Source organism: Phocoena sinus, chromosome 3 (assembly GCF_008692025.1).
Source record: "Phocoena sinus isolate mPhoSin1 chromosome 3, mPhoSin1.pri, whole genome shotgun sequence".
Classification (NCBI taxonomy): Eukaryota; Metazoa; Chordata; class Mammalia; order Artiodactyla; family Phocoenidae; genus Phocoena; species Phocoena sinus.
Window position 1 is genome coordinate 111,905,227 of NC_045765.1, and position 11,026 is coordinate 111,916,252.

Sequence of the window (11,026 nt, forward strand, 5' to 3'; positions counted from 1 at the left end):
CCGGGGGAGTCGACTGCTGTTTTACCCTCTAGGCCCTGCCGCGGGGCTGGGACTCTGTAGGCCCGGGTCCCAGCCAGGGCGTCTGGACCCTAGGCGCATGCCTGCTGGGCGGCAGCGAAGTCTAGGCGCTGTCTGGAGGGCGCGGCGTGCCCTTGTTGTGCTCGGGATCGGCAGGCCTGCGCCAGCGGCAGGCCAGTGTTGCCCAGCGCGCTGGTGGGGGCTACTCTCGGGTCACCAGGGGGTCATGCCCTGCTCTGTCCCCTGCCCTGCCTCTTTCCCAGGAAGACCCTAGCTCAAAGAGACAGAGCTGCGCCTTTGGAGCGAGCAGGGCGGAACAAGGAGAAGGAAAGGTGTGCCTGGAGGAAATCCCTGGGAAGAACTATCGGAGGTCGGGCCGAGAAGCCCAGGGCGAGGGCAAGGCGGCCGCCGCTGCTTTAGCAGCTGCTCGGGGCTGGAGCCGCCAGGGCTGCCGCTGCCGCCGCCTCCTCGGGCGGGCGCGGGCGGGCGGGCGGAGTGGGGGACTCTCCGGGCGCTGACATTTGCAGGCTGCCCTCCTGATTGGTCCCCTCGCCGAGCTGCTCACGGGTTCATTCAACTGTTAAGCACCTCCCCGTCTCTCTAAAGGACATTATAATGCAAGAAGCCCCCTTTTTAACCACAAACCGAATTTTCTTTCATTTAGGTGATCTATATATATCTATATCGTATAGCTTATAGCTTATATCTATTTTAAATAACTTAAAACCGCTAAAATTTGGGGGGGAACAGCTTTCACCCTGGAGCGGTGCGCGATGCTGTCTCACGCCGACCTCCTGGACGCCAGGCTAGGTGAGTGCGCGGCTCTCGCCCAGGCAGCCAGGAGAAGCCCCGGCAGGAAATTGTCAATTTGTTCCTTATTTTACCTTAATGTGCCCTAAATGGACTAATTTCTTTAAAAGTAATTGTGCTGTATTAAAGTTTAATTTGATTTAACATCGTCTTTTTAAAAAATCTATGGAATATGTAGATCCAGAGGAGTTGGGAAATGTTGTTACTTTTTGTTTTTCTTATTTTCTCTCTTTCCCCCTCCCCCTTATTATTTTTTTAAGGGAACGACCTACCCCGTGATAATTTGTTTGGAGGCATTTTTCCTTCTCTCTTTTCACCTCCTATTTGCGTTAATTTGAGATTTCTTTCTTCTCTTTTTCCCTCTCTTCCTCTCTCCCCACTACCTCTTTCTCTCTTCCTCGTCTGAGTATGGTTGAATTTGTAAAAATCGGTCTTGAAGGAGAAGCCGCTGCAGTAGAAGCGGATTTGCTAAGTGTGCTCATTGAGAAAGGAGAAAAGCCAGATTCATCCTCACGGGCATCCGGCCTGCAAAGGGACTCGTCATTGCCAGTGGCCGAGAGGAATGCGCCTTTTATTTCTCCGGAAAGAAAAGTTGAATTCTCTAAAGCTTGATTCACTGTTATGTCTAGAGAGTTTACTTGAGTTTCCTTAATGCTGTCTGGGTTACTGGGCTCAGGGTTTCCGGTTTGGGAATCTTTGGTGATGGATGTGACTCCATTTTCCAAACACTTTCTCTGATTTGAGGGGGAGGCGGAGCTGATTTGGGTTGATTTCGGGAGGTAGAAAGCTTGGAGACTTATTCGTCTTCCGAGAAAGTGAGAGGGAATCAACTGAGGGCCGGTGGTAGAGTTCGTCAGGCTGCCTGAGCGCAGGTGGGGCAGCAACGAAGGAATCGTTTAATTTTTCTTTCTTTTCTTTTCTTTTTCCCCTCCTGGTCGAAGGATATGCTCTCGGGTTGCTGGGGCACCAGGGGTACGGTTCATGAAAGGGACTCCGAGGCATGTTTCATTGCCGGGACTGGGAGTGTTTCATTGTGGGAGAGAAGAAAGCATGTGCTGTTTACTACGGGACCCCGCGGCGGAGAGAGGGGAAAGGGCCGCGAGGCGGTATTACAGCCTGGCTGTCCAAATCCGGGGGAACCCAGCTGAGCATCCCGGGAGATTGCTCCGTAGGGCAACCGCGGGCTCAGAGGGAGCCGAGGATGGGGCTGAAAAAGGACCTCGCGGGGAGAACAGTCCCTCCTGGCATGGCCAGGACAGTAGTGACCACCATCCCCTTGCCTCCTCAGGTATGAAAGATGCCGCCGAGCTTCTGGGCCACCGGGAGGCGGTGAAGTGTAGGCTGGGCGTGGGGGGCTCCGACCCCGGGGGCCATCCGGGGGACCTAGCGCCCAACTCCGACCCAGTCGAGGGAGCCACTCTGCTGCCCGGGGAGGACATCACCACAGTGGGCTCTACGCCGGCCTCTCTGGCGGTGAGCTCAAAGGACCCGGACAAGCAGCCGGGGCCCCAAGGTGGCCCGAACCCCAGCCAAGCAGGTCAGCAGCAGGGCCAACAGAAGCAGAAGCGCCACCGGACGCGCTTCACCCCGGCGCAGCTCAACGAGTTGGAGAGGAGCTTCGCCAAGACTCACTACCCCGACATCTTCATGCGCGAGGAGCTGGCGCTCCGTATCGGGCTGACGGAGTCCCGAGTGCAGGTACGCTGGGCTTGGGCGCCAGGACAGAAGACAAGGAGGGGGCGGGTGGACTTGGGCAAAGGAAGCAGGGTCTTTCCTTCCCTTGCAGGGATCCTGGGCTGCGCTTCCTCTACCTATGCTTTCCTGGGTCAAGTTAGCTCCTCTGCCCGCAAACTGGCCCCATCGATGGACAGACAGTGCCCCCATCTCCTGCCAGTATAGCCACATCCCCGCAGAAACTCCTCAAAAGCGAAGCCGGCGTCGTTCAATTGCTAGGTTTCTTCCTTCCCCCTTAGAAGGGAACCTCCGGGTCTCCCACCTTCTGTGTCTCCCAGGCGGCTAAGTCCAGCACGCGATTACACTCCAGCTCTCGTAACTGACAAGCATTTCATTATCCCCTAATGAGTTTGTGTTAAGAGTCTGGATAAATGGGAGAATGCAACAATTATACAGAAAACATGAAAAGGGAGTAAACAAGGCGAAATGGGCACATTTCATAAAAGATCTACACCTGGGTTTTACGGTGTAGCTTTATTCTCCTGCTTATCACACTCCTACCGCCCTCAGGCAAAACACCCCTAGCTTTGATGTTTACAAAGGCTTTGAACTTGGCGGCCTACCAATGCGCTGGGAGAGGCTGGAGCGATCCCCCACAGACTATGAGTCCTGGTTTTTCCTAAGGTAACTTGGGGAGTGGGGAGGAAAGAGGGCTTTCTTGTAGATCTCCGATTTGAAGAAAGGACATTTGGGGGAGGAAAGATTGACCGGCAGTAGACAAAATCATTACTGACCCCTTGTTCTCATCCAACCCCGATTCAAGTTGTAAATTACATGTGACTTAGAAAACCACACCTGTAATTTTTTTGAAAATCGGGGAATAAAAGTATAAGTCCAATGCATCTCGGATTTTTTCTGCGTTTTAGAAGAATGAAAACATTATGTCAAATATTTTATGGACAGGTGCTGGAGGTGAAAGTCCAAGGCGCGCGCTTAGTCTTGAGCTATCCAGGGTTCTGAAACCTTCCTTTCCTGTCTTGGACGTGGTATTTTCTGTTCCTTATCCTGGGTGTTGATCTCAGCTCTAGCTGCTTTTACAAATTTTAACTATCTTCGCTTTACAAATTTTAAACATCAAAGTTTAAAGATCTCAGTTACTTTACATTTGGTCTAAGAAGAGACAAGAGTGTCCTTAATCACGGCGTTGAATTTTTCTGTCTCCATTCTGCTTTTTAAAGATAGTCTAACCTGGAAAAATAGCATATGTTTCTGTTTTAAATAGTCAGAAAAAAATGTCATTAGGGACTTAAAGTGGTCAAATTAATATAGTAATATTCAGGATATAATATAGATTAACATTTTTACTCAGTGTAAGTCTGGGTGGTTTCCTTAGTGAACTCTGGAAGCCCTGAATCATGGGCCATTGAAATTAAGCATCAAAGGCATGTTAATTGCATTGTGCAGAAATATATTACTAGTGCTCTTAATTTTTTTTCTCACACCTCTTTTAAATCTTTTGAAATTGAGTTCAAATCTTAACAGAAATATACAATTTCAATATTTCCATTACCGTCCATAATAGTACTGGCTTGTTAAAATCCTGTCAGTTCAAAACTCATAAATTTTTTGTCACTCAAGAGAAATGCTATATAATAATTTTTATTTTAAAGACTAAAATGCTATTGCTTAACCTTGGCTTACTAGTAATTAGTTTGAATTAAAATAGAACTTAGAACCACAAATAAAATATAATTGGACAACTGACTTTATGAAAAAAGAAAATGAGGTCTATTAAACTTTATTAGGTCTTCCAAATGTTAATGGCAGTGATTCTTTTAATATAAAAAGTTGTAAATGAAATAAAACACAAACTATGTAATAGAAACAGTTATTTTCAGAAGTACACAGAAGAATAATCAAGAAGAATAGAGACAAAGTACTTTAATTGTTCTAACATAATGTTCAACCAAAGATAATAGCCTGATACTGCTGATAGGAACAATTTAATAGAATGGCAATTTCAATATTTTTAAAAATAATGTTCCATAGTTTAAAAAGTAATCAGATCAACATAACCTTCTTAATTAACACTTCAAAATGATTAACGTTATGTAATGTAATGCAAGAATAATTTATGTAAAATGTATTTACTTCACAATTCATTGTATCGTTGCTCCTTGACCAAATTCAAATTAAATAGTAATTGGTTTATGTTCTTATATGATGAGTACTTCATAGTTTTCTTTATAGTTAACAGATTGCCACACATTCTTTTCAGTACATGGGGCCACTGCACTGATTAAAAATGATCTAAACATTTAATTTATTGCAATTGTATGTTTTTAAAGATACTTTTTGATTCTAGACTAAATGATCTCAAATACTTATTTTTATCTATATCTGGCATATATCATACTTTTAAGTATTTATTAAAGCACCTCTACTCACACGGAGGCCAATTCCATGTCTGATATCGCTCCTCTTTTCTGGCTAGTATAATAAAACCATTCCTTTTATAGCATGCCATTATTAGAAACCAATTTCAGAATTATTTATAACCTGGAATGGCTTATTAAGCAGCAATGCGAGAATCATGCAAATTACGCGATCAAATGCAATATAATAAGCATAATCATTAGTCTCTAGCACGGATTAATTAACTTTCAATATTTTATTTACATAAAAACCAAATCAGTGAAATAACTTCTGCACAGCCAGGCTTGCCTTTCAATATTTTATACGAACAAAAATAATGTGCTGTAATTCCATTGACCGTGTCCCCCAGAATGGCCCTGTCACCTGCCACATCTTAATAGGGGGACAAGCCAAGAGTATTTTCTAGTTTTCTAATGGAATGAGAAATTGCATTTTCTTCCTCTCCCAGCACTATTAAAGTGTAATGAATTCGGCCCAGAGTTCACGGCTGGCTGATTGAAATGAACCTGAGATCTAGGCTTTAATACAGCTCCCCAGATTTCCTCCCAAATCTTCACATTAATCATTTGCTGGATTCCAGTGAGATCTTCATAAGGCATTTGCTTCGAGGGGGAAAAAAGTAATATTCTCTCTTTCTCCCTCTCTTTCTCTATTTCTGAGCCATTTATAGGTGGGGAATTAAACGGGCTATATATTTTAAAATACATTTACAGTATGTCTATATTACTGTAACAGCAGATATCATGAAAGTGGATTTTTAAATTCCAACCTCCATTAGATTCTCACTGTTGTATTAAGTATTTTCTGAGAAGAGCTGCATTTCAAACTGAGTACAAAGTTGGCCATGGCTGCGGTTAATATATTTCCTGGAGTTGTCATCTCTGCATTCTCAAAATCTCCCTTAGGTTTTACCTGCATTTTAATCTGTCATGCTCTAGTTTTCAAGTGGAAACATTCACATTTTTAAAGCATATGCATCATAGCTTGGAACGGAGGTGCTCAGACCCCATGCAGATTTTTTTCCCAACCCCAGTAAGCCATGAAACATAAAAAATTTTGTAGCCATTATTTGACTACTAACCCTCAAACATAATTGAGCACGATTTTTCGATTATTTCTATAATATTTAGTTCTTCAACAGCTGTTCTTTTCCGCTTGGACCTGAGATTCAGAAACCTTTCTGGCAGGCGTGTTTTTTTACTGAGATTCTTCGGGGCAATTTCTCCCCCCTTTCTTCTGCTTTTTTCCCCAGTCCCCCACCCCGTGCCCGCCCCCAAACATTCAAACATTTCGGGATTCACTGACATTAGCAGGGTGCTAGGAACCAGTATTCATAGATATCTTTAAAAATGTATCCGGGTGCGGAGCGTGAGGTGTGGGGACCGTCTGGACACAGACACCGTCCCTTGTCTAGGGCTCCATCCGGTCCAGCCTTGGATGGATAATGCAAAGCGACCTCTGGCAGCAGGTCTCCTCGCTATGCTTTCCTGGGCTCCTGCGGGCTGCTCTCCGCAGAAGGCCGCTAACAGCTCAATCCGCGGCCTGCCGCATTGATCCCAGCCTCCACCTAGGGTTCTGCTGCCTCATTAATCCGCCGTGCCACCAGCTCAAGGGGCTTTAGTAGGGAAAGGACCCAACAACTTTACCCAATCCGGACACTGCAGTAGGCGGAAACATGGGAAGTGGGGTAGAAACCAGAGAAAGATAAGGTGGTGGGCGATGGGGTAGAAAGGCCAGGGCCAGCCCAAAAGCGGGAGAGGATTCCAGATTGCAATGCCGTTCACATTGGTAAATAGAGAGTGCACGGGTGTGAACAAACCATTGTGCATAGCCGGTTTACCGGGAAAGGCGGTCAGGTACTCATACTCATGATGCTTTAGTTTGCCGAATAAACACTGAATAGCTTGGATTAACGCATTATCTTTTGGCCATGAATATGGTGGTCAAATTGCGTTGGCCAAATTATGAGAAAATTCAATCAGTACCTGAGCTGTGTCCCACATCATTTATATTTATGCATAGTAAGCCTCCAACTGACAACTGTTAAACAGTAAGCCTGCCAAGTGGGCATGCTGGCATTTTTTTTTTTAAATAAAAAGATCAAATTTAAATATGGGGCAAAGGGATGTTATCTTGGTCAGGCAGTTTACTTGATATATTTCAGGAAGAACCCTTCCTTCCCCTGTGGTGGTGAATTTGACATTCATAGACAAATTTGTCTGGTAAGGTCTGAACTTCCAGGGTCACTGTTAAGAAAGAACTAACAGGCTCACTTTGGAGTATACTTTATAAAACACATCTCCTTTGAAAAGACATCTGGGTTTGTTTAAGCAAAATTAAATTTGATTCATACCTATTGTGAGCTTTACACTTGACTTCTTTTAGTTTGTAGTGGTCAGAAAATTTGCTTTTAGTTTATAGATGAAACGAGGGGTGGGGTGGGGCTGAGGGAATTGGAGGCCTTGTTATTTGGGATCCTCAGTAAGTTCCTGAAAATAATAGATTTGAAGGCCCTGAGGCTTAGGGCTCCGCAGCAGGTTCCAGCACACTTGCACAGCCCAGATAAAGGTACCCTTGGAGGGGCTTGAGAATGAGGCACGGACTTGTGGCAGCAGTACCAGTCGTTATGAATCAGAAGTCACGGTGGCGACCCAAACAAACAACACTGTAACTCAGTGGCGCTCGCTTTCCCACACGGATCACTGTATTAACCTCTCTGCTGTGTCATCCATGGCGTTAGGGGTTCTCCTTTGTCTTTCGATTTTGGAACTGGCTATGTCATCCACGGCCCTTCATCAATTTCCAAAGTTACAGCGTTTCAGAAAATTCTATACCCCATCATTGTTATAAGGCACGCTATTAAGCCACATGGGTACGCAAGTTTATCTTCATTTGTACACCTGTGTGTCCAGCCTTGACACATGCCTGCCTGCAGACCTGTGCATCTAAGCAGCGAACAGAAGGTGCCAGCGTGCAGGGGCGTGGTGAATACTGCGCATGGTGTATGTTTGCACCGTGTGTAAGCGCTCCGGGGCACGATCACTCAGGACCCCGGGATTTGGCGCCCGGTGGATGCAAGGGGCGCCGGTTGATTCCAGCTGGGGGAAAACCAGGGTCACCGGCTGGGTGCGGGGGGTGTGCCGGGTCGATGGCACTTATTCGGCCTGGAGCTGAGTGGGTGGACCTGACGCGGGTTTCTAGGGCTCAAGCCCCCGCCCCTCCTGGCCCGCCCGCCGGCTAACAGCGCCCTGTGTGTCTCCCGCCCTGCCCGCTCCAGGTCTGGTTCCAGAACCGGCGAGCTAAGTGGAAGAAGCGCAAGAAGACCACCAACGTGTTCCGTGCGCCGGGGACGCTGCTGCCCACGCCAGGCCTGCCTCAGTTCCCGTCGGCCGCCGCCGCCGCCGCCGCCGCCATGGGCGACAGCCTGTGCTCTTTCCATGCCAACGACACCCGCTGGGCGGCAGCCGCCATGCCGGGAGTGTCGCAGCTGCCGCTACCGCCGGCGCTGGGCAGGCAGCAAGCCATGGCACAGTCGCTGTCCCAGTGCAGCCTGGCGGCCGGGCCGCCGCCCAACTCCATGGGCCTGTCCAACAGCTTGGCGGGCTCCAACGGCGCGGGGCTGCAGTCGCACCTCTACCAGCCTGCCTTTCCCGGCATGGTGCCTGCCTCCCTCCCCGGCCCCAGCAATGTCTCCGGCTCGCCCCAGCTCTGCAGCTCCCCGGACAGCAGCGACGTGTGGCGGGGCACGAGCATCGCCTCCCTCCGCCGCAAGGCGCTAGAGCACACAGTCTCCATGAGCTTCACTTAATGCAGCCGCGCCCGGCCCGCTCCGCCCCCGGCACCGCCCCCAGGTCCGCCCCGAGGCCCTAGCGGCTAGCGCCCGGGCCCCTGCTTGGGCCCTGGCCCGGGCGCCCCGCCCCCGGCCCCGGCCCCCAGCTCCTTCCCCCTCCAGGCCTTTGCCACCTCTCGCTTGGTCCTTTCCCTTGTCCTCCACTCTCCCGGGCTCACCCCAAGCCCCAGACCGCGAGGCCACCCCTCCGCCTGATTTCGCTCTCCCCAGCCTCCCCAAAGCCCCCCTCCCCGTCTCACGCAGCTCCTCCCTCCTCCCGGTCTCTAGCGCCTCACCCCACCCTTTCCCGCTACCCCCGGCCTTCCCGCTCGCACTCTTCGTGCTCGCGCCCTCCTCACGGCCTTCTGACTGGCTGCATTCCCATCCACACCTTCTACACGACGCCTGCGGCCCCCTCGCCCACCGCCTCGCGTCCGGTCCCTTCTTTGCCTGCACCTCACGCCCCTCCTCCCGCGCCCTGCAAAAAGCATCCTTCCCGTCATTTTCCTTACCAGGGAGTAGACTCAGGATCTGAAATCAGACACCAATGGACTGGTTTGTGGGCAGAAACACACACACTCGCACTCTCGCTCACTCTCACACTACACACACGCGCGCACACACACATACACAGTGCACCTAGGTCACACACGGACGTGTTCAAGGGACAGCACAATGTTAGGGATTTTTGTCTTAAAGGAGGACAAGCATCTACTACCAACCGCCATCTGAGGACCCAACAGATTATAGTTTGATTTATCCTTGTATTCTTGCTCCGAACTCCTTTCTTTCTTTCCTCTCCCACCACCCGTTCCTTGCCCTGTGTACCCAGTCACATCCATGCAGCCCTGTACTGGCTTGAAAAAGAATGCTTTTATTTTATCTTTCTTTTATTTTCTTAAGCACAACTGTGTGCGGGTATTGAGGGAAGGCTTCTCAGGAGGAACATAACGGTGGATTGGGTGGCTGGAGTAGACTAAAGCAGTCATGTGATGAAGAGGTGATCTTACCAATTTTGATAAGTCTTTATAAGGAAGAATAAAATAAACAGAAAATTTTCCTTTTGTAAAAACAAGCCACATATCTTTTCTGGATCCTTCAGGACTGGGGTTTGTTTGCTTCCTTTTTCCGTTTCTCTCTCCTCGCTGCTCTGTGCCCTTGGTTGTTTTGTGGTCGTCCTGTCGTTCCTCGTGCCCCTCGGCCACCCCCCCCCACCCCCGCCCCGGCCCCTGCTGGCCGCCGATGGGTGCACTCGGACATCTTCAACCCTGCAACTTTGTACAGAGAAAACACAATCAGCTCTTTCTGCATGTGCTGGTCAAATCCAAACCCAGAGAACAGAAGCGCTTTCGAAGAATGAACAAACATGTGAAATAGGATGTTTTGTGTAGATAAAGCATTCTTGTTACATACTGGTCAATTTGTGATATGTTTTAACTTATTGTCTGTGCTTATTTATGGAGTCTGGTTTTCTTAATAAATGTTTGAGCTAATATAAAGCATATTATTTGACTTTTCCGGACAAGTTTATATCAACTTAAATGTAAATGGATAAAATAAAATCATTTTCGGTATGTGATATGGAGAATAATGGGTTTTGGTGTGACTTGGAATGGCGGAAGGGTCTCGTGGTGGGGGAAGGGAAGAGAACTCTTCCAGGAGGTTCTCAACTCGCGCTCAGTCGGCAGGATCCCCACTTTTGGGACGCGTTCCCTTTTCAGTACGCTTGGGTTCAGTTCCCTGGTTGCCCAGCAGCCTAGGCAGCACGCACCCACACGGCGTCCGGCACCTCAGGCCCGGCTTGGAGTCGCGCGCGGCCCGCAGGCCGGAAGTGAAAAGCCGCGCAGTGATTTCCTCACGCGAGTTCGAGGCCTCGCGAGGCTTCGGGTCGACCCCAGTGCCTCCCGAGCCCGAGATGGGCCTACAGGCGGAGGTTCGCGTACTAGACGCAGGGCGCGAGAGTTGGTTTGCTTCTAGTGTGAACTGTTTCCCTCGGACAAAGGAGCTGACGGCAACCCTCGCCGGGCTGCGTCCGGAAGGACCACCGTGAAGGAAGCGTGGAGACCGGGAGCTCTGCCGTCTGGCGTCGCCCAGAGCCGCGTGTGGCCCCAGGTACGCTGTGGACGAGAGAGGCCCGGGGCTCCTCCCTTGGCGCCTAGGCCTCGAGGCCGTCCGAAAGAGGCGGCCCGGCCCCTTTGCTTCGGCGGATCCAAGTGGGGGCAAACAGCATGGCGGGAGAAGGGTGTCCAGGGCGACCTG

At 49.4% G+C, this 11,026-nt stretch overlaps 1 protein-coding gene across 3 annotated transcripts; it reads left to right on the top strand.

Moving 5' to 3' along the window:
* The first annotated feature begins 247 nt into the window (after nt 1-247).
* On the top strand, nt 248-10,260 carry OTP (orthopedia homeobox). Of its 3 annotated transcripts, none has more exons than XM_032627573.1 (3): nt 248-350; nt 2,117-2,526; nt 8,216-8,761. In XM_032627573.1, exons 2-3 carry the CDS (start codon nt 2,119-2,121, stop codon nt 8,744-8,746), a joined length of 939 nt encoding a protein of 312 aa, XP_032483464.1. In that variant the 5' UTR covers nt 248-350; nt 2,117-2,118; the 3' UTR covers nt 8,747-8,761. The 3 variants fall into 3 exon arrangements, with proteins under 3 accessions (XP_032483464.1, XP_032483462.1, XP_032483463.1); XM_032627571.1 differs by lacking the exon at nt 248-350 and adding an exon at nt 624-828 and having other exon boundaries at nt 8,216-10,260; XM_032627572.1 differs by lacking the exon at nt 248-350 and adding an exon at nt 1,649-1,700.
* The last annotated feature ends 766 nt before the right edge of the window (nt 10,261-11,026 follow it).